The 24,032-nt window shown below is 41.9% G+C and overlaps 1 protein-coding gene across 3 annotated transcripts in view; it reads right to left on the minus strand.

Annotated features, from left to right (window-relative positions):
* The window catches only part of LOC140190901 (clustered mitochondria protein homolog), a 97,365-nt gene that overhangs the window by 5,088 nt on the left and 68,245 nt on the right, over nucleotides 1–24,032 (minus strand). For all 3 annotated transcript variants that reach the window (XM_072247844.1, XM_072247842.1, XM_072247843.1), the window contains exons 21-25: nucleotides 18,489–18,614; nucleotides 16,042–16,163; nucleotides 9,317–9,410; nucleotides 8,684–8,818; nucleotides 8,503–8,576 (exon numbers count right to left, since the gene is read on the minus strand). In XM_072247844.1, the coding sequence (XP_072103945.1) occupies nucleotides 8,503–8,576; nucleotides 8,684–8,818; nucleotides 9,317–9,410; nucleotides 16,042–16,163; nucleotides 18,489–18,614 (551 nt within the window). The remainder of the gene's footprint in view (nucleotides 1–8,502; nucleotides 8,577–8,683; nucleotides 8,819–9,316; nucleotides 9,411–16,041; nucleotides 16,164–18,488; nucleotides 18,615–24,032) is intronic.

Genomic DNA, 24,032 nt, shown 5'->3' on the forward strand with positions numbered 1-24,032 from the left:
TACTCAATATGCCTCCTTCCCACTCTCCCCCACCTTTTTACTCTGGCATCTTCCCCCTTCCTTCTCAAGTTCGAGATTAAAGTACATTTATGATCAAAGAATATAAACTATACAACCTTGAGATTAGCTTCCTCACAGGTAGTAACAAAGCTAGAAACCCAAAATAACCCATTAAAGAAAAGAAAATAAAGGACCAACTCTTGGTGCACAAGAGAAAGAAAAAAATACAAATCATGCAAACAATTGAAGCGAACAGCAGCAATCTGAACCAAAATTGAGTTTTCAGATCTGAACCCCAGGGCAGTCCGGAGTCTCTGTCCTGAAGAAGGGTCTTGGTCCAAAAAGTCAACTGTATATTAATTTCCATAAATGCTGCCTGACTTGCTGAGCTCCTCCAACATTTTGGGTGTGTTTCTTTGGATTTCCTGCATCTGCAGACTTGCTTGTGTTTTTAATTCAGACATTAACGGGTTTGGATTTTTTTCCTTTACAAATCACACCCACCCCAAAAAAAAAATGGAAGCAGACAAGCTTGCATTTTAATTGCTCTTTTCACAATGTTTTTACAATGTAGTCTTGTATACAGCTACAATTAGTTTTGAAGAGTAGACTCTTGTTGCTTAGTAATAAATTATGACAACCGATTCAGAAGCAGTAGTTTGCAAATTAATTACCACAACAAATAGAGCCCTTGTGCATTTTCTAGTTCTCTCTTGAATACAAAACAATTCTTTGAGTATAGTACTAAAAACTTAGGTCACATACCAGAGGCAACCATTGTGACCTCTTCATGTCTGTGGCAGATAATTCCCAGAAGCTGATTATTTGACCTCTGCGAGAACAATCTATCTCAACACCCATTCTTTTCCTATGCTGTTCTAATCATTTCCCTCCAAAATTTTATCTGGCTCCCTTTCAAATGCTACAATTTAATTTGTCTCTGTTACTTGTAAAAGAAATTTCTCTTCATGTCACTTGTGGTTTTTTTTTCTGGCAGTCCCCTTCATCAACCCTCTCCAACTTCTCCAAAGCTTTCATATCCTTACTAATGTGGATCCCAAAAATGAATATTCAGGACATGGCCAAACAAGTGCTCATGGCTCATCACGTCTTCCTTGCACTTGTACGCTATTAAGCAAGTCTCTTAACCGGCGTGCTGCTTTCAACATACTATACACAGCTACCCCCAGAGTTCTTTGTTCTTGTACTCTTTATAAAATTGCGTATTGTTACTTCCTACCAAAATGTAAACTTACAATTCTTCCTCATTAAATTTCATCTGCCATCTACCTGCCAATTCCATTCTACAGTTGAATCTCTCAAAGTCTTATTGCTGTCCTGAAAATTTAAAGGACCTTCAAATGATGTGGTGTTAGAAATTCATATATATCTCTTCAATATCAACACTTCCCTCTTCAACCCACTGTGACTTATTTTTTTTTTAAACTCTCATATTACATTGACAATTTTAACAATTCATGCTGGCTTTAATTAAACCAATGTTACTAATGCTTACTAATGTTAGGCAGATTGGTTTGTAGTTACTGAGATTAATCCTGCAGCCCTCTCTATTGAACAAGGGCAAAACATACACAATTTTCCAATTTACAATCTATAATTGTTTGGAAGGCAACAATCAGTCACAGGATCTTCCTCCCTTACTGCACTCAACAACTGAGGATCATTGCATCTGCACTTGTCTGGTATCTCCTTCATCAACATCAACCCATTCAGAATCTCAATTTCATCTGCCTTTGCTGAGATTCCAAAAGCATTACCTTCCTTGGTGAAGACCAATATACACCATCATTTTAGGTATCTCTGTCTTGTTGAGTAAATTTCCTTTGTAGTGTCTAACTGGTGCCAGGTTTCTTTGGAAATTCTTCTTCTGTTCATATTTTAGTAAAATATTTTTGGATTCCCTCTTAGACTTTTGCTACTAGCTCTTTCTCAAGCTCTATCTTTGCAGCATATCCTTTCTTCCAATTTTCCACTTAATTTTCTTAATCAGCTTGGTTCTCACTTCAATTAACAACCCTACATATGTCACTGCTGTTTTTCTGTTCTATTGTACCTCTTTTTTGGTCACCCATGAAACTATGGCTTTAATTTTCTAAATATTTTCTATCAAAGCAATGCTCACAGACTGTGGTTGAAACATGATCAAAAGCACTGATGAAGAATGTTTTCCCGAACACACTTAGAATATACTCGCCCTTTGCCCCTTGCATTACTTCTTTCCCAGTCTACATTATTACAATTCGGTGGCTATTTTCCAGCTCAACTTGGGTAGACAAAAGGAAGCTCTGGGTTACTTTAAACATGTTGGTAGGATAGTTGATAAGGAAAGAACTACTGTTAAGATCAAAAAATAGGTTTAATATCACTGGCACATGTTGTGAAATCTGTTATGATATGGCAGCAGTAGAGGAAAAAAAAAAGTAGTGAGGTAGTGTTCATGAGTTCAATGCCCATTTAGAAATCTGATGGTAGAAGGGGAGAAGCTTTTCCTGAATTGTTCAGTGTGTCTTCAGGCTTCTGTACCTCCTCTCTGATGGTAGCATTGAGAAGAGGACATGTCTTGGGTGACTGCGGTCCTTAGTGATGGATGCTGCCTTTTTGAGGCATCATTCATCGAAACATAGAAAACCTACAGCACAATACAGGCCCTTCATCCCACAAAGCTCTGCCAAACATGTCCTTATCTTAGAAATTACCTAGGGTTACCCATAGCCCTCTATTTTTCTGAGCTCCATGTCCAGGAGTTTCTTAAAAGACCCTATCATATCCGCCTCCACCACTGTCGCCGGCATCGTATTCCACACACTCACCACTCTGTGTAAAAAACATACCCCTGACATCTCATCTGTACCTACTTCGAAGCACCTTAAAATTGTGCCCTCTTGTGCTAGCCGTTCCCGGGAAAAAGCTTCTGACTATCCACACAATCAATGCCTCTCATCATCTTAGACACCTCTATCAGGTCATCTCTCATCCTCCGTCACTCAAAGGAAAAAAGACCAAGTTCACTCAACCTATTATCATAAGGGATGCTCCCCTACCAAGGCAACAACCTTGTAAATCTCCTCTGCACCATTTCTATGGTTTCCACATCCTTCCTGTAGTGAGGCGACCGGAACTGAGCACAGTACTCCATGTGGGCTCTGACCAGGGTCTAATATAGCTGCAACATTACCTCTCGGCTCCTAAACTCAATCCCACGATTGATGAAGGCCAATGCACCGTATGCTTTCTTAACCACAGAATCAACCTGCGTAGTAGCTTTGAGCGTCCTATGGACTCGGACCCCAAGATCCCTCTGATCCTCCACACTGCCATTAATACTATATTCTACCATCATATTTGAACTACCAAACAGAACCACCTCACACTTATCTGGGTTGAACTCTATCAGCAACTTTTCAGCCCAGTTTTTTATACTATCAATGTCCCACTGTAACCTCTGACAGCCCTCCACGCTATCCACAACACCTCCAATCTTTCTGCCATCAGCAAATTTATTAACCCATCCCTCCACCTCCTCATCCAGATCATTTATAAAAATCACAAAGAGTAGGGGTCCCAGAACAGATCCCTGAGGCACACCACTGGTGACCGACCTCCATGCAAAATATGACCCGTCTATAATCACTCTTTGCCTTCTGTGGGCAAGCCAGTTCTGGATCCACAAAACAATGTCCCCTTGGATCCCATGCCACCTTACTTTCTCAATAAGCCTTGCATGGGGTACCTTGTCAAATGCCCTGCTGAAATCCATATACACTACATCTACTGCTCTACCTTCATCAATGTGTTTAGTCACATCCTCAAAAAATTCAATCAGGCTCGTAAGGCATGACCTGCCTTTCACAAAGCCATTCTGACTATTCCTAATCATATTATGCCTCTCCAAATGTTCATAAGTCCTCAACTTACCATCTTCTCCATGAACTTACCAACCACTGAAGTAAGACTCACTGGTCTATAATTTCCTGGGCTATCTCTACTCCCTTTCTTGAATAATGGAACAACTTCCACAACCCTCCAATCCTCCAAAACCTCTCCCGTCCCCATTGATGATGCAAAGATCACCAGAGGCTCAGTAATCTCCTCCCTCACCTCCCACAGTAGCCCGGGGTACATCTCATCCAGTCCCGGTGACTTATCCAACTTGATGCTTTCCAAAAGCTCCAGCACATCCTCTTTCTTAATATCTACATGCTCAAGCTTTGCAGTTCACTGCAAGTCATCCCTACAATCGCCAAGATCCTTTTCCGTACTGAATACTGAAGCAAAGTACTCATTAAGTACCTCTGCTATCTCCTCCGGTTCCATTCACACATTTCCATTGTCACACTTGATTGGTCCTATTCACTCACGTCTTATCCTCCTGCTCTTCACATACTTGTAGAATGACTTGGGGTTTTCCTTAATCCTGTCTGCTAAGGCCTTCTCATGGCCCCTTCTGGCTCTCCTAATTTCTTCCTTAACCTCCTTCCTGCTAGCTTTATACTAGATCTCTATCATTACCTAGTTTTTTTTTAACCTTTCATAAGCTCTTCTTTTCTTCTTGACTAGATTTACAACAGCCTTTGTACATCATGGTTCCTGTACCTTACCATCCTTTCCCCATCTCATTGGAACATACCAGTGCAGAACTCCATGCAAATATCCCCTGAACATTTGCCACATTTCTTCCATACATTTCCCTGAGAACATCTGTTCCTAATTTATGCTTTCAAGTTCTTGCCTGATAGCCTCACATTTCCCCTTACTCCAATTAAACGCTTTCCTAACTTGTCTGTTCCTATCCCTCTCCAATGCTATGGTAAAGGAGATAGCATTGTGATCACTATCTCCAAAATGCTCTTCCACTGAGAGATCTGACACCTGATCAGGTTCATTTCCCAATACCAGATCAAGTGCTCTCCTCCTGTAGGCTTATCTACATATTGTGTCAAGAAACCTTCTTGAACACACCTGACAAACACCACCCCATCTAAACCCCTTGCTCTAGGGACATGCCAATCGATATTTGGGAGATTAAAATCTCCCACCACAACAACTCTGTAATTATTACACCTTTCCAGGATCTGTCTCCCTATCTGCTCCTCGATTGCCCTGTTACTATTGGGTGGTCTATAAAAAACACCCAGTAGAGTTATTGACCTCTTCCTGTTCCTAACTTCCACCCACAGAGACTCAGTAGACAATCCCTCCATGTCTTCCTCCTTTTCTGCAGCCGTGACATTATCTCTGATCAACAGTGCCATGCCACCACCTCTTTTACTCCCTCCCTGTCCTTTCTGAAACATCTAAAGACTGGCACTCGAAGTAACCATTCCTGCACCTGAGCCATCCAAGTCTCTGTAATGGCCACAACATCATAGCTCCAAGTACTGATCCACGCTCTAAGTTCACCTGCTTTGTTCATGATACTTCTTGTATTAAAATAGACACATCTCAAACCATCAGTCTCAGCGCCTCCCTTCTTTATCACCTACCTATCCTCCCTCTCGCCCTGTCTCCAAGCTCTCTCTATTTGTGAGCCAACCTCCTCTTCCCCAGTCTCTTCAGTTCGGTTCCCACCCCCCCAACAATTCTAGTTTAAACTCTCCCCAGTAGCCTTAGGAAATGTCCCCGCCAGGATATTGGTCCCCCTGGAATTCAAGTGTAACCCATCCTTTTTGTAGAGTTCACGCCTGCCCCAAAAGAGGTCTCAATGATCCAGAAATCTGAATCCCTGCCCCCTGCTCCAATCCCTCAGCCACACATTTGTCCTCCACCTCACTCTATTCCTATACTCACTGTTACGTGGCACAGGCAGTAATCCCAAGATTACTACCTTTGTGGTCCTGCTTCTCAACTTTCTCCCCAACTCCCTGTAGTCTGTTTCAGGACCTCCTCCCTTTTCCTGCCTATGTCGCTGGTACCAATATGTACCACAACCTCTGGCTGTTCTCCTTCCCACTTCAGGATATCGTGGACACGATCAGAAACATCCCAGACCCTGGCACCTGGGAGGCCGACTATCATCTGTGCTTTTTTCCTGCGTCCACAGAATCACCTGTCTAACCCCCTAATTATAGAGTCCCCTATCACTACTGCCATTCTCTTCCTTTCCCTACCCTTCTGAGCCACAGGGCCAGACTCTGTGCCAGAGGCACGGCCACTGTTGCTTCCCCCAGGTAGGCCATTCCCCCCCCCCCCCCGCAACTGTACTCAAGCAGGAGTACTTATTGTTTAGAGGTACAGCCACTGGGGTGCTCTCTAGCCTCTGACTCCTGCCCTTCCCTCTCCTGACTTACCCACTTATGTCTCCCCAGGCCCCAGTGTGACTACCTGCCTATAGCTCCTCTCTTATCACTTCCTCACTCTCCCTGACCAGACGAAGGTCATCGAGCTGTATCTCCAGTTCCGTAACACGGTCCCTAAGGAGCTGCAGCTCGACGCACTTGCTGCAGATGCAGCCATCTGGGAGGCTGGGAGACTTCAGGACTTCCCACATCTGACACCCAGTACAGAACACTGGCCTCACACACATTCTTCCTGTCTGTATTCTACACAGGCAACCTACCTGGCCTCGACCCATTATCGCCGAAGCCCTGTTGAGCCAAAGCCTTTCTACTCTGTCTCCCTCTACTCCATCGCCCACTCTATAAGTTGTCTCCTTTTAAGCTCTTCTCGCTGTTCTCACTGGCTGACTTCCACACGCTTGCGCAGTCGTGTCCAGATCAAACCGCTGAAGAAAAAAAGACGTTCTGGATGCTAGGGAGGCTAGTGCCCATAGTGGAGTTGAGTTTACAACTTTCTGTAGCTTATTTCGATCCTGTGCAGCACCCCTACTCATACTTACGTTGGTGTAGCCAGTTAGAATGTTCTCCATGGTACATCCATTGAAATTTGCATGTGTCTCCTCAAACTCCTAATGAAATCTAGCCACCGCTGTTCCTTCTTTGTACATTGGGTCCTCAGAGATGTTGACACCCAGGAATTTGAAATTGCTCACCCTTTCCACTTCTGATCCCTCAATGAGGACTGGTGTGTCACACTCAACTTTACACTTAGAGGCATCCAAAATAGTTACAGGAATGTAACTGTAGGCAAAAGCAAGACATGATGTTCCCCCCCTTTGCTTAGAAATACTAGACCAATCACTTGCATCTTCATCAATGCACAGCATTGATGTAGATGTATTTAATGCACATTTTAATCTATATCCATTCTTTAACCTCTAACTTCATTTTTATTTAATTCTTTATTGAGAATTTTAGACTTTATAAAGCACCGGTGAGGCCCCACTTGGAGTATTGTGAGCAGTTTTGGTCCCCTTTCAGCATGTGCTGAAATTGGAGAGGGTTCAAGGGAGATTCATAAAAATGATTCCAGGATTGAATGGTTTGTCATATGAAGAGCATCTGATGGCTGTGGACCTGCATTCACTAGAATTTAGAAGAATGAGGGATGATCTCATTGAAACTTATTGAATGGTGAAAGGTGTTGATAAAAGCGGATGTGGAGAGGATGTTTCCTATGGTGGGAGAGACTAAGACCAGAGGACACAGTCTCTGAATAGAGGGGTGTCCTCTTAGAACAGAGATGAGGAGGAATTTCTAATTCATGTGGAGTCAATAACATGTTAAAACTTTTCAGATGGTGTGCATATGATACAGAGGAGGAATTTCTTTAGTCAGAGAGGTGTGAACCTGTGGAATTCTTGCCACAAGCAGTTGTGGAGGCCAAGTCTTTATTTAAGGCAGAGATTGATAGATTCTTGATTGGTCAGGGCATAAAGAGATACTGGGAGAAGGCAGGAGATGGAGGCTGAGAAGAAAGTTGGATCAGCCACGATGAAATGGCAGAGCAGACTCAATGGGCCAAATTCTGCTCCTATAAATCTTATGATTGTTGAATGGTGTTTTTTTTTTGACACTACAAAGAAATTTACTCAAGGCAAAGGCCATGGCAAAGATGCTAAAATGAGAATTTATATTGGTCTTGGTAGCAAATTCCTAATTCATGTAAATGCATATGGCAGATTAAGTTGATCCTTCAGAGATCAAATGGAGCACTGTACCTTGTCCCTACTTTGATCAACTTGCTAAGGATTCCAACTTGTTTAGAATAAGCCTTGAAGAGGAGTCTTGGCCCAAAACATCAACTGTTTACTCTTCTGCATAGATGTCACTGGGCCTGCAGAGGTCCTCTGGCATCTTGAGGGTGTTGCTAAGCATCCAGTTTAGCAGCATTCTTAACAGCAAATATTATCAGGGAGGAAAGTGATTTCACACCTGTCTCAACTTAGACACACAGTTCAAATTTCAGAGGAAGGGAAAAATTTGCATTTCTTAATGTATTATTTGCTTGTTTGCCAGTGCTGTTGATTAATAATGTTTGAATGCTCTTGGTACTGATTATTAGTTCCCAGACTCCATAATGATAGTAATTTAAGTTACACCAATTCCCTAAAGGAAAATATGAAATCGCAAAGAACAGGCTTACCTGCTTTCCAGGAAAACAATCCCATTGATTATATTTAGTTGTTCCAGTATCGTCTTTTTACTTGGTGGTGTTGTCTTTAAAAAAAAATGGAGCATCAAGTATTATGTAGTCAGATCCTTCTCCTACCAAAAAGATTTGTACTGAAATAAAAGGCAAGTTTTTGTTGATGAGAGATACTCACCTGTACTGGAGGAAGATAAGCATTTGATCCATTCTTGTAAATTTCATTCATAGTTCTCTGTAGGTTCACTGCTTGTTGAGTAAAATGCTTAAGATACTCAGAGCTTCCTTTTGTCTTTGGGTGAGTCTCCCCAAGCTATTTTTGAAAATAAAAGTATAAATGAACTATTTTGAATTAGTCCTGTCATATTTTTAAAGAGTATTCTGCAATTTTTCCATGCGAGTCAAAGGGTGGTGCAGAATGCGTGTGGTCTGTCAAAGGAGATAGCTTTTTGGACCAATTGGCCTTTTCCATTAGATGCTGTGTGTTCTAGTGTGTGCCAAAATATGTTTCAAACCATTCCTACTGATTAAGATCACGTTCGCAATCCCAAGTCACAAAAGTAGATGGATGGGACCAATTTAACATTTTACTTAAGAACTTAGTTGCTTATGTAATGGCTGTAGATACATCTTTGTTTATTGCAGAATGCATTACTTTTTATTACAGAAAATCGAAGATCATTCAACAACATGTAGTGATACCTTATATTCAACTGAGTGTAATATGCCAGGGTAAATTTCAGAAGATTCAAATGCTTACTTGTGAGGTGCCAGACTACAATATTGAGAAAACGTGCTTGGAACAACTAACCTGATCACTGTAGATGATGCAGGCTTGCTTCTCGTGCTGCATAGCTGTTCGAAATTCTGCCTTGCTTGCATAGATTTGGGCCATGAGATGATAACTATATGGTTTTCAAAGAAAAAGTAATTAAAAGAAAAGTACAATTCAAATCAGTCTTACCTCATGGCCTCAGTTTCCAATTTCCGCAAAAATCAATAGATCTGCAATCTGAATCACCCCTTATACTTTCAGAACTTATTCTAGTCAAAAGAATGAATTATTGTGGCCATTTAATAACCAGGGCATACTGAAACATCATCTTAAATTCTAAAATAGAAAATACAGTTGTTTTAAAACATATGGCTACATTTTCAAAGTTAGTTAAGAAGTTACCCTCCAACCTGATAGTATAAATATCAATTTCTCCTTCTGGTGAATAAAATTCAGCCTCCCCACCCTCTATTCCCCACTCTAACCTTTTATTTCTTCTTACCTGCCTATTACTTCCCCTGGGTCCCCTTATCCTCTCTCCTCTCCTATCAGATTCTTTCTTCTCCAGCCCTTGATCTTTCCTGCCCACCTGGCTTCACCCATCACCTCCTGGCCAGCCCCTTCCCCACCCCCACCATTTGATTTAGGCATCTTCCCCTTTCCCTCTCAGTCCTGATGAAGGGTCTCAGTCCAAAATGTTGACTGTTCTTTTTCAAAAATGCTGCCTGACCTGCCGAGTTCCTCCAGCATTTTGTGTGTAGTGCTAAGAAGCTAGATTCTGTTTTACATTAAAAAAGGTGCTTAAAATTAAATTTCAACCAAATGAACAAAGTTCAGATTGGAAGGAAACAAGCAAATTCCTCACTGTGAACCTTAAAAGTCTGAGCATTGTTTGCAATAACAGCCAGAGCAAATCTGAGTGAAATCGCATTCCAAGACCTGCCCATGCCAGCAGGGCAATTAATTATAGCTTTAAACCTGGTTTGTATTTTGAGGTTTTCAAACACAAGGATGTTAATGGAGTAGAGTTAACAAGTCTTGTTAATAAAACTCCTACTTTAGGTTCCAGTTTAGAGGCAGAGTCATACAGCATGGAAGCAGGCCCTTTGGTCCATCTAGTCCACGCTAGGCAAGAAATTTCTACGAATTCTGTGGACTGACAATAGATAAAATACTGCCTTTGGTCCCATTTCTCAAAGATGGATCCTTAAACTGGGATCGCAGATGAATTAGGGGGAGTTGATGTGAGGGGTGAAATTGGGATTGATGGATATACTCTGGTAGCTGGCACTTGTTTACTGGGTAAAACAGTCTCCACTTGTGTCATAAGGAAATGTAGTACTGTGCAGAAGTCTTAGGCAGATACATATAGCAAGGGTGTCTAAGACTTTTGCACAGTACTGTTGTAATTTCATGTACAGGTGTCCCCTGCTTTTTGAACGTTTGCTGTATGACACCTCGCTGTTACAAAAGACCTACATTAGATTCAAAAAACTTCATTGTCATTCAAACATTCTTGGTAGTGTGGAGGAGCAGAGGGATCTCAGGGTACATGTCCACAGATCCCTGAAAGTTGCCTCACAGGTGGATAGGGTAGTTAAGAAAGCTTATGGGGTGTTAGCTTTCATAAGTCGAGGGATAGAGTTTAAGAATCGTGATGTAATGATGCAGCTCTATAAAACTCTGGTTAGGCCACACTTGGAGTAATGTGTCCAGTTCCGGTCACCTCACTATAGGAAGGATGTGGAAGCATTGGAAAGGATACAGAGGAGATTTACCAGGATGCTGCCTGGTTTAGAGAGTATGCATTATGATCAGAGATTAAGGGAGCTAGGGCTTTACTCTTTGGAGAGAAGGAGGATGAGAGGAGACATGATAGAAGTGTACAAGATAATAAGAGGAACAGATAGAGTAGATAGCCAGCGCCTCTTCCCCAGGGCACTACTGCTCAATACAAAAGGACATGGCTTTAAGGTAAGGGGTGGGAAGTTCAAGGTGGATATTAGAAGAAGGTTTTTTACTCAGAGAGTGGTTGGTGCATGGAATGCACTGCCTGAGTCAGTGGTGGAGGCAGATACACTAGTGAAGTTTAAGAGACTACTAGACAGGTATATGGAGAAATTTAAGGTGGGGTCTTATATGGGAGGCAGGGTTTGAGGATCAGCACAACATTGTGGGCCAAAGGGCTTGTACTGTGTTGTACTACTCTATGTTCTATGTAACCATACATCAGCTCTGCAGGGCAGAATGAGACAGCGTTCCTCAGAGGCAGTGCAATCGTAACATAACAAACGCAACACTAAATAATAAACGTAACAATAAATAGTAAAACACAACAGCCACATGTCAGTTAAATCAGTTATAAGTGTCCAGTGCAAGTTAAAAGTGTCCAAAGCAGAGTCAGGTGGAGCAGCTATTTAGCAGTCTGACTGCCTGTGGGAGGAAGCTGTTTAGTAGTTTTGATGGTCCTGTAATGTTTGCCTGATGGCAGAGGAACAACCAGTTCATGGAGAGGGTATGAGGGGTCTTTAATGATGTACCGTGTCTTCTGGAGGCGTCAACTCTGAAAGAGGTCTTGGACAGAAGGTAGGGAGACCCCAATAACCTCCTCTGCTCCCCTAACCACCCTCTGCAAGGCTTTTTTTGTCGACAGCACTGCAGCTGGAGTACCAGGTTGTGATGCAAAAGGTCAGCACACTCTCAACCACGCCTCTGTAGAATGTAACTGTTATCGCTAACAGAAGGTGTTTTCACTGTTATGAAAAAAGGCAGCACACCCTGAGCAGCCAAGCTCCTCCCCCAGAACTGCATTCTAGCTGGCATTGCTTAAACACATGCCTGTGACCATCCGTACTTTATCTGGCGTTGCTTAAACACATGCCTGTGAGCATCTGTACTTTATCCGGCATTGCTTAAACACATGCCTGTGAGCATCTGTACTTTATCTCGATTTATTCTGCGCATCCGTTAGCAAGATGAGTTCTAAGGTATTGAAAAGCCTAAAAGAGCTCGTAAGGGTGTTAAACTTAGTGTAAAACTAGACATAACTAAGCGATTCGATCGTGGTGAACGAAGTAAGGACAAAGTGAGTTTGGCTTGTGGAAGTTGACGAAGATGATGTTGAAGAGGTTTTGGCATCCCATGACCAAGAACTGACAGATGAAGAGCTGATGCAATTGGAAGAGGGAAGGATAACAATCGAAACCGAATGCAGTAGTGAATGGATCGAAAGTGAAGTCATCCAGGAACTGAACGTAAAGCAACTGCATGAGATTTTCATTGCAATTGACAACGCTGTAATGATTGCAGAAAAGTACCACTTTAATTTTGAAAGGGTAAGTAGGTTTAGGGCATATTTGCAGGATGGTTTGAGTGCTTACAAAGAACTGTATGATAGAAAAAAGCGTGAGGCTAAGCAGTCAAGCATACTGTCGTTTTTCAAGCCTTCCACATCAGCCACAGCAGACGATGAACCTCGACCTTCGACATCGAGGCAGGCAGACATAGAAGAAGATGACCTTCCTACCCTGATGGAAACAGATGACGATGAGATGACACCCCAGTGTCCGACGACTCAGCCTAACACACCATCATCAGTGTGCTCACTGTCTTCCCAATTCCGGTAAGTGATACTACACTATACTTACATTATTTCTACTTTATATAGGCTGTGTATTTTTGTGTTATTTGGTATGATTTGGTAGCTTCATAGCCTAAAGGTTACTGGAGAGATTTTTTCTGCTGAGAGCACTTGTGCCAACTGTTTCTGCCAAGAGCACTTGTGTGAGATTTTCGCTGTGCTAGACAGCGCTTTAATGATTGCAGAAAAGTATTTCTACTTTATATAGGCTGTGTATTTATCATATCATTCCTGCTTTTACTATATTGTATTTTACTATATTTTACCTGTATTGCACTATACTGCTGCCACAAAAAAAATCATAAGTGAGGGATGATAAACCTGATTCTGATATGGGTCTCTGTTGTGGACTGAGAGTGGGAAGGGGACAGGGAGAGGGAAATTATGGTTGGGGAAAGGGGAAGGGAGAGGAGGAAGAAACAGGAAGCACCAGAGAGATTCTGTAATGATCAATAAACCAATTGTTTGGAATCAAATGACCTTGTCTGGTGTCTCAGGGCTGGATGCGTCTGCAGCTGCATCATACCCCGCCCCTGGCACTCCTTCTCTGCCATCTGTCCCACACCCTCCCACGGTGCTCCTCCCTCGCCATTCCCAACATCCTTTGCTCCCACCAGATTTACAAACTTCTTTGCTTGCATCTTTGGAAACAGCTCTTATTTCCATCTTTAATATCTCTATCTTTCCCTCTCAGGGTTCTTTTGAAGACCCTGACCTGGAGTTACATGCTGACTACGGTTCTTTGCTGCAGTGGGACCCGCTCTCGGGGTTTCACGACTGGCCGTTATTCAGCACGCCAAGAACACAACCTAAGAGCTTAGCTCGGCTTCAGAGGGCCGAGATCTTGTGGCTCTAGAGACAGGCGGATCAAAGGGCGGTCTCTGGACAGGAGATTGGTGTGTTGTGAGAGATGGAAGATCTAAAGTTGTGTGCCCAGAGACCCAAGATCTTTGGGCACAGAGCTCCAAAAAAGAGACCCAATGGACTTTTAACATCGTAAACCAGCAAGTTGTTTGTTATGTCTCCCCTCTTGCTGTGAAATGGAGACACCTCTTTCTGCCTTATTGGGGGGGGAGGGGGAGAGAGGGGGAGAGAGGGGGAGAGAGGGGGAGAGAGGGGGAGAGAGGGGGAGAGAGGGGGAGAGAGGGGGAGAGAGGGGGAGAGAGGGGGAGAGAGGGGGAGAGAGGGGGAGAGAGGGGGAGAGAGGGGGAGAGAGGGGGAGAGAGGGGGAGGGGGAGAGAGGGGGACACTGTGGTATGTTGAATACCAGGTGAACAATGTAGTCTTTAGAGTACTGCAAGTCTGTGTCTTTGCTGTTGCTTTGCTCTTGCTTGACTGCTCGGTGGTGGGTGCCAATGCTTTTTTTTTGCCGGTGGGGGGAGGGGGGGATCATTGCTTGCTGCTGCTTACATGCAGGATGGAGGGGATCCGGGGGTGGGGGGGGACTTTGGGGTTCTAGTGTTTAACGGTCATTCATTCTTTGGGGGCACTCCTGTTTTTTGTGGATGGTTGTGAAGAAAAAGCATTTCAGGATGTATATTGTATACACTTCTCTGACATTAAATGTACCTTTGAAACCTTTGAGATAATTTCCCAAAGAACCTTCATCAATGCACACCTGATAGCTACGAGAGGTAATGAGGATTGAACTGGTCAAGACAGATTGGAGAACATTACTTACGTGACTGACCATGAATCGGCAATGACAAACACAAGGAGAAACCAATGACTGACAACAAATGGTCATTTTTACTGGGAACACAAATAAAACAGAAAAGGTCACTCAACTGTGGATAATGGGAAATCACGGATAATATTAGATCCAAGGAGGAGGTATAAATTGGCCTGAAAAAGAAGCATACCCGAGGACTGACAACAGTTTAGAACTCGAAGAATGACTAAATAATTAATTATAAGATATCAGTGTAAAAGCAAGCTGAAAACTGGAAGAAGCGATACAGTGAAGAACGAACAATTAGTGAAGACAGGAGTAGATCTTTTACAATCAGAATTTATAACAAGGAACAATGAAATGATGGTCTAATTGAACAAATATTTTAATGCCTTCATTAAGGAGGACACAAAAAGCTGCTGGAAACTTTAGGGCAGAGTGAAGGAGAAAGAAACTAATGGCCATTAGTATCTGTAAATAAAACTGCGTTGGGGAAATAGATAAAATTGAAAATATTGTCTCAGATGGGGGAGTGGGCAAGTACCCTAATCATTTAAGAAGCAACCAGACAAACATTTGAATCACCAAGGCTATGGAGGCAAGACTGCACCCAAAGAGTGATTAATCTGTGGACTTCTCTTCCACAGCAGGTAGTTGAGACCAAACGTTAAATAAGATCTAGTAGCAAAAGAGATCAAGGGATAAGGGGAAAAAGCAAAAACAGACTATAAATTTGGATCATTAGTCAGGATTACATTGAATGGTGTTGTGAGCTCAAAGGACTAATGACTTACCCCAATTTCAAGTTTCAAGTTGGCTTCAGTCATTAAGGTAATACAGGAAAACAAGACAATCAGTTCCTCAATACTGCTCTAATAACCAATTTGTTTTGGGAAGCTTTGACTAAGAGCTAAACATTAGCCACAACACTTCAGACAACTTATCTGTAGTTCTTCGAAAGAGAACTAAGCAATCTTTACAGACAGCACCATTCTCCCTCAGGACTGGATGAAAGGTTTCATCTAGGTTTCTATGCTGAAGCCTCTGACTGGCAACCTTCTAATGTCAGTAGAAAAAGCTAATCAATCAAGTCCTGGCCTACAATTAAAATCTATGGGAAACTATGTCTGTGTTTCATATCACCAGGAACTAGATTATGACCTTTAACTAATTTTCTGAAGGATCTTTGCAAACAAGGAAGTTTGATCTCATTCTGAATCTAGTTTGAACATGATACCCAAGGTGAAAAGTCTACACGTAAATTATTAAATACTTAACCAAAACTTGTAATTCTTTTCAAATAGGACCACTTACAAAACATTTCACAAAACAGAAATCTTTGCACAGCTGACAAGGAAATATAGATTGGGGTAAACTTGAACCCCATTAATTCCATTACATTACTGTTTTAAAATTATCAGCATTCTAACAATATTTTAAAACCATTACCTAAGTGCGGTCTGTAGAGCCTGGGCCCCATAATATTTAAGGTTTAATTCTAGACTTTTCTGCAAAAATCGAATTGCAAGGTCATGATCCAGTGCAGCTTGGAGCATTAGGCTGATGTTACTCTGTAGACACACACAGGAAAAGAAACAAAGTGAATTTTTATACTGATCAGCTCAGAGTCCATTTCACTGGACACTGCATCGTATGGTCTTGAGGCTTCTGTATTACCAGATTCTTCTTTAAAACCATTAAATGTTATTATATTTTGTAACTGCAGAAACTAATCAAAAGGAATGCATGGGAACCAGGATACATTCTGTGTACATAATCTTGCTTAAGCAAAGTGGCACAATGACATATGCCATTCACATACTTTTGCTTATAACCCATGATGAATTACGCTCAAACATATTTATAGTATTACTCAAATATTACTGAAATTTTAAATACACTGCAGCAACACCTCTACATTTGAGGACAATAAAATGATTGGTTGGAGTGCAGATTGTGAGGAAGATGCAGGGAAGCTTGACTGTGCATTGGACAGGTTAGGCAGATGGGTGAATGCAAGGTAGAAGCAGTATAATGTGGACTTATTCCACTTTCAATTCCCATTTCCAAAATGATGAATGAAGAGCAGGACCAAGCTCAGCATTCTACCCTAGAAAGGGAAGGGAGCATTGCAAATATTGTTCAAAAGATTATGTACATTGGTAGTTAGTGAAAATAAATGTAATAACTTCTATGTACTTTGTTCTGAAAATTTCTAAATTGATGAACAAAAAACTTCTAGTGTGATCACAAACATACACATCTGCTGCATGTGGCCCTTAGCAACATCGTAAGGAATGTCATCAGGGTTTTATTTGTATGGCATGCATTCAGTGCATAATTAACTTCAACTGGACTTGTTTACTTGCTCTTAAAAAAGACTTCCATAGGTTGTACCTGTAGTTCTTGCATCGTTCTGAATCACTGGTCTTGAATGCTACAGATCTAGCCCTCAGCAGACTGCAAATCTCCTGGTTCATCCATGGCTTTTGGTTTGGGCATGTTCAATATGTTTTCAAAGGCACCATACTGATCCTTGCAGATCTTGACGAATTCATTCAGATTCGAAGACAAATCCCTGAATATTGCCCAGTCAACACTTCTCCACTACCCTTAACCTCACCACTGGTGCTCTCTCTGCCTGTACACTGGAAGTCTAAGTACAGCCAGGTAATTGGACTTTCCATAGTGCGGGCGTAGGATGGCCCGGTAGGCATTCTTGATGGTGGTGTAACAGCAGGCAAGTGTGTTGGCTCTTCTGGTTCCACAGGCGATTTGTTGGCTATAGTTGCTTGGCAACTTCCTTAAGCTGGTCTGGTTGAAATCCCCTGCAATGATAGGGAAAGCATCAGCATGCTCCGTTTCCTGACTGCTGATCATGATGCTCAGATTCTCCAGTGCCTGCTTGACACTACTGGTGTGGAATGTACACTGCCATCAGGATGATGGTGGAAGACTCCTTCAGCAGATAAAATGAACAACACTTAACTGCTGGATGTTCCAGGTCAGGTGAGCAGGACTGAGACAATGCTGCCACATCTGTACACCACAATTAGGTAATAATGAAGCATATTCTGCCTCCTCTCCCTTTAAGAAACTCAGATGTTCTGACGACGTAGTGGACAAAGAATCCCACAGACTGCAGTGCTGCATCCGAAATGGTAGGGTTGAGCCATGTTTCCGTGAAGCAATGTACACAGCAGTCTCTGATGTCCCTCCGGTACTGCAATCTTGCTCTGAGATCTCTATTTTCCAGAGACTGTACATTCTACAGTAGGATAATAGGGAGTAGGAGTCTAAAGACTGTGTCGCCAGCAGGATAGTAAGGAATGGGGGTCTAAGGACTCTGTTTCCATCTTACTTGCAGTCCAGCATGCTTCCGGTGTTTTGGTCCAGCATGCTTTATGCCAATAGCCTCATTCATGACTAAGTCTTCCAGCTGACATTCCATCTGCTACCATTGAGAAACTCAGTTTAGAAATTTAGGAAATTCATTTAATAACCATGCTTTTTCATACCTCTGTACCCTCATCCAATGGTACAGTATATAAATTCCTAGATGAATATGCAGATAGGTGAGTTAGTAAGTTTGTTAGACAATACAAAAATTGGGGGTGCTGTGGATAATGTAGAAAGCTGGCAAAGGGTACAGTGGGATATAGATCAGTTGCAGATATAGGCAGCGAAATGTTAGGTGGAGCTTAAGTCAACCAAATGTGAAGTGTTGCACTGTGGGCATTTTGATTACCAATTTAAATAGTTTGCCAAAAACAATGTGGGCTGTTCCTGTGCTGCACAGTTCAACCTCCTTCCTGTCCACAAGAGTATATTCCAGAAATGCTTACATTAAAACCATTCCACCCAAAAGCAAAACAAAAACTTATGAAAACACTTACATCAAGTATAGCCATTTCCGGGTGGTCTTCTCCAAAGACAGTGAGCATCAGGTAGCGAGCGCGGTACAACAGCCTCAGTGCTGTTGAATTCTGATTGTTAGCAAAGCAGTAAAGGCCCAGTCTGGTCTGTGAACATAAAAACAATAGTGTTGAGCACAATGTAACAAATTACATGTTGGTTCATAGAATAATTTAGTATTGTGAATTACTCCTATTCTCCAGATGGGTGACTAGAGAGTCAGTAAGAAGCTGATAGACATGCAAGGGAGAATAGAGAGCAACGAAATGACTGGGTATTATGTTTTCTAATTTCAAAAATATACAACTAATGGAAAGAAAAACAGAGAGCCTGGAGATGCAAGTGCTGAGCTTCGTTTTACTTTTAGTGAGGTGCACACTTATGACAGAGGCATAATGACATATGCCATTCACATACTCCTTATATATAACCCATAATAAATTATGTAAACAATGCTTAAATCAAATATATTTACAATATTACTGAAATATTAAATAAACACTCCTCCCTGCCTAGCTTTGAACTTCAAACTCAATATAGAATGCATCTCAACTTAAATATGTAACATATTGCTCTCTAGTCATATATGCACAGTATACTATACAGACATCCTCAGCTTAGTAAATTATAAATTGTCCCATTCAGGCCTAAAAATTTCATCACTGTGGTGGATTTTTTCCCTTATGGAATAATGTCTTCCCTGACCAGGGGGGTCACTCTGCTTGTGGCCGTGAAACAATCTCATGTTCTGGGGCTTCCTCCATAGTGGATGTAAGAGTTGACTCCAGCATTGCAGGAAATGGCTGCGACAGCTCAGGACACCTTCTCTAACAACTGACTCCTCTCTCCTCAACTGATTGATGTGTCATCTCCAGATGATATCTGACACAATTTCCACTGTGTAAGCGAGCGGCCCTGTTCGGTCCTTAATCTTTCCAAGTACCCACATTTGATCACCTCTGTAGTTCGCTGCCAGGACTGTTTGTCCAAGAGTGAAACACTGAACCTCCTTGCTTGAGGAGCCCTCAATTTGTCTCAGCTGTTTGTCCTGTGAACTCTTTCCAAAATTGGGTCTGAGATCCAAGCGTTGAGTGCGAGGGGCAACCCAGGAACAACATAGCTGGTGAGTTGATGGTTGTGGAGTGGTAGCATTGCGATATGCAAGAGAAAATTGGCAAGATTCTAATTCAATGTAGTGTGCTCTGCTGACGTTGTTTGAAGTGCGTCCGTTAGACTCTGGACAAACCTTTCCACCAGGCCCTTTGCAGCTGGGTGATACAGTACAGATGTAATATGTCTTATTCTGTTCATTTTCAGGAATGACTGAAACAATTCCACAACAAACTGTGGTCCATGGTCACTGAGCAGGTGTTCTGGAACACCAGGCCTTAAGAAGGGGCTTCAACACAGTGTGTGAGCTTGTCGTGGGAGCACTTCAGCCACTTTGTAGCTGCATCCACTACTACCAAATGTGTGCCCATGAATGGCCTGTCAAAATCCACACGAATCCTCTACCAGCAACGCAGCACATTCCCAAAGATCAAGAGGCACTGCTCTTGGCATCCTCTGGACGTGTTGGCATCCTGAACAGTGCATGGCAAGCTGCTCGATCTGCTGATCTGTCCCGGGCCACCAGACAAAGCTTTGAGCCAAAGCTTTCATTTTGACCACCCCTAGAAAACCGGCATACAACTCCACCAACACTTTAGCTCTCAGCTTGGATGGTGCAACAATTCCCAATCCCCGCACAAGGTAACCACCATTGAGAGCAAGCTCATCCTGACACTGGTAAAAATTAAGGAACTGGAGTTTCTGCTGCACACTACAGCTAATTTGGGTGGCCATGCAGATCTGAGACAATGTGGGGCCTTTTCTGGTTTCCCTTTGGATCATATCTGCCATAAAAGAAAAGACTTTTAAATTTATATTAGGGAGAAAACGTCAAAGAGAGGTGTCCTCGATTGTCAGTTTTTCAGTTATTTCCTTTTTTTAAGGGTAAACAGGACAATCCATCAGTATTTGCACAGTTAGTCATCCTCTTGAATTTGATTGTGTAATGGTGTCCTCCAAGAAACAGACCCAATCTCTATAGTCATGCTGCTGCTGTTAGTGGAACACCCTTCTGTGGATTGAAAATGGGCACTAGTGGTTAATGATTAGTAATGAAGGTAAGCTCTCTCCTATACAAGTACTGGTTGACTCAAGCCAGACTCAAGGCCTCTCTGTCAATCCATGCGTAATTTTTCTCTGCAGTGGTAAGGGAACCTAATGCAAAGGCTAATGGGGGCGTTCACTTCCATCACTCATAACATGTGACATGACTGCATCTATACCATACGATGAGGCATCACAGGCAACTTTCACTGGATGATGTGGATCATAATCTGTGAGTACAGTGTTTGACTTCACCATTTCCTTTGCCTTTTGGAAAACCACCTCATGCTGCTTTATCCATTACCATTTCTTCCAGATCTGTAGCAATGAGTTCAAGGGATGGCGCACAGTGGCCAGGCTTGGCAGGAACTTATTATAGTAATGGACAAATCCTAAGAACAACCAGAACAGTGACATGCCCTTTAGCCTTGGGGCATCTAACACTACTTGAATCTTCTCACCACACTTGTGTAAATATTGTGCGTCAATGGTGTGACCACAGTAAATGATTCTTGGTTTAAATAATTCACTCTTGTAGTATCATACACTGAGCCCATAATCATCTAATCTTTTTAACACTGTCTTGAGATTTAGGAGATGTTCTTTGTCATTCTTACTGCTAACAATGATGTCAATCAGGAAATACTGAGTGCCTGGGCATGTGGTCCATAGCTTTCTGCCAGGATGCAGATGCAGATGCTACTCCAAAAATAAGCCTATTATAGCAATAAAGCCCTTTGTCAGTGTTTATAGTGAGGAATACTTTGGACACTTCTTCTATCTCTATCTGTAGGTAGGCCTCCGCTAAGTCCACTTTGCAGAAGTGTTTTCCTCCAAAGTTCGAAGTACATTTATTATTAAAGTATGTATACATTATACAACCTTAAGATTCAACTCCTACCAGGTATCTATCAAAGAAATCAAAAAGAACCATTGAAAAGACTGTCAAATGCCCAGTGTGCAGAGGGAAAAAAATACAAATCATGCAAACAATAACCGCAAGCAAGTAATGTTCTGAACTGAAGTCCACAAAGAGAGGCTGTCTGTCCAAAGCGAGATGTTTAATTCAGCGCAGAGCAGTGAGCTGAATTGGCCTGGCCCTTGCCTTGGGCTATGATACCCTGATCTCTTCAATCTGGTCTGGTGCCCAAATCATTGTCCAAACACCGGATTCAGTCACCTCAATATGCTCTGTGGCTTGCACCTTGCCACCTCCAGAAAGGTTTACAAATGTATCTTACATCCTGGGCAGAGGGTACTGATTTACTTTCAGTACTGGGTTGATAGTGACCTTAAAATCACCACACATTCTGGCAGACCCATTCTTCTTTGCAAATGAGACCACTGGTGTTGCCCATGACCTTCACACAAACTTGGAAAGAATTCAGCCTCCATGCGATCTAACTCACTGATTACTTTATCACAGATGGTATAAGAAACCCAATGGGCTTTGTAAAACTTGGGTGTGGCATTTTCATTTAATACTATTTTACCCTTGATATGTTTGAATGTTCCAATGCCGTCCTTGCACACTACTGTGGCATCATGCAGTAACTTTCTTAATTTGCTTTCAGTTGACTCCATTGCAGGGAATGTGGCCATGCAACTGGTGGATGGATCTCCAATCAACTTGTAGTTGTCTCAGCCAATCATGACATCACAATGCTGGCCCTCCTGTTTTCACCACCTACAAGCTCATGTGGCTTCTTCGTTGTTGTTTTTCCACTGTTACGAATATCATTCCCACAGATGTAATTTTTTTTCCCCCACTGTAAGTTTTTAGTTGAATATCTGCAGGCCATTCAAACTCATTTTGTGGAATGACTGAAACAGCTGCACCAATGTCCAATTCTGTTTTAATTAATTTGCCTTTCACTTCCGCGTGTCTCCTGTTAGTTTTCACATTGTAAATCTCAAAGCTATCCAGTCATATGTCACGCTCATCGTTATCAGATTTTTCACTAAACCAACAGCAGGCACATTAGCGTTCTTTTTGTAACTGCAACTTGGCTTTTATCTTTTTCTCTTTCCTGTGCAGTCCATTTATTTCTGTCCGCCCGACATACTCCTTTGTATGTGTCCTATTTTGTTGCATTTTCTGCAAGTTTCTCCTTTAAATCTGTATTGGTCTGGTGTATGTGAACCCCTGCCACCACAGTAACACAAATTTGTTTGGCCAGGCAGGTTACTGTTTAGATGCTCCAATTTTGTTCATGCTCACTTTCATTTCTGAATGCAGCGCAATTGTGTCCCTGGCTGTTATGCCCACTGATAGTGATTTCAACTGGTCTCTTAAATGCAAGTTGTGTGGCAGTAAGGAGCCATTTTTGAATGCTTTCTTGTAAGATTCCACAAACTAAAAGATATCTCAAGGGCACCATTAAGCCCATCACTGAACTGGCCATGCTCAGACAATTTCTTCAGCTCAGCCACATAGGCTGAAATGCATTCCCCTTTCTTTCGATTCTGCTTATGAAACCTAAAGTGTTCTGCAATCAACAATGGTTTTGTTTCTAAATGTTCGTGCATTATTTTCATGATATCAGCAAAGCTCATTTTGGCTGGTTTGGTTGGAGCAGTTAAACTTTTAAGCAAACTGTATGCTCTTCCACCGAATGCACTCAGCAAAATTGGTACTCACTTCTCATTGGCTATTTCATTTGCTTCAAATTACTGCTCAATTTGTTCTGTATATGGCAGTGCAATCAAACCCTCCGATCTTTCTGATGTAGCCAGCAATTTCTGCTTTTTAATTATTTATTTTTATCATCACCCAGTACTCACTGTTCATGAACCCATAAATTTCATCCATCCTCTGCCTTTTTATTTTAAACTCAACCATCTGTCTCCTCCCAAAGAAGCATACGCTGCTCTTTTTAAAAAAAAAACTCCAGCATCTCACTGCACTTCTACAGGTAGGTAGTCATTTCGGTTTCATTTGAAACTTCCTTGTCGCCACTGTTACGTTTTGCAAATCCAAAACATTGGAACTAATTGAAAGAAAAACATGGAGCCAGGACATGAATGTCCTTAGTTTCATTTTATTTCTAGTTTAGTGAGGTGCATACATATGACGTAATGGCGTAATGATGTTTGCCGTTTACGTACTCTTTACCTAACCCATAATGAACTATGTAAACAACAAAGAATACTTAACCAAACAATATATTTACAATATTACTCACTGGGGAAATGAAATTGATCAGATATTGATCAATATAGGCTCAATGGGCTGACTAGTGTATTTTTGTCTTGAGTGAAAGCATATCATTCCCTTAAGGAGAGAGTCAGCTCCCCGTTTCAAATTGTAAGCAACCAGCTATACTGTAATGCTAATACAAAGTAATTTTAAGCTGACTGATGGTGTAGTG

This window comes from Mobula birostris, chromosome 31, assembly GCF_030028105.1.
Source record: "Mobula birostris isolate sMobBir1 chromosome 31, sMobBir1.hap1, whole genome shotgun sequence".
Taxonomy (NCBI): Eukaryota; Metazoa; Chordata; class Chondrichthyes; order Myliobatiformes; family Myliobatidae; genus Mobula; species Mobula birostris.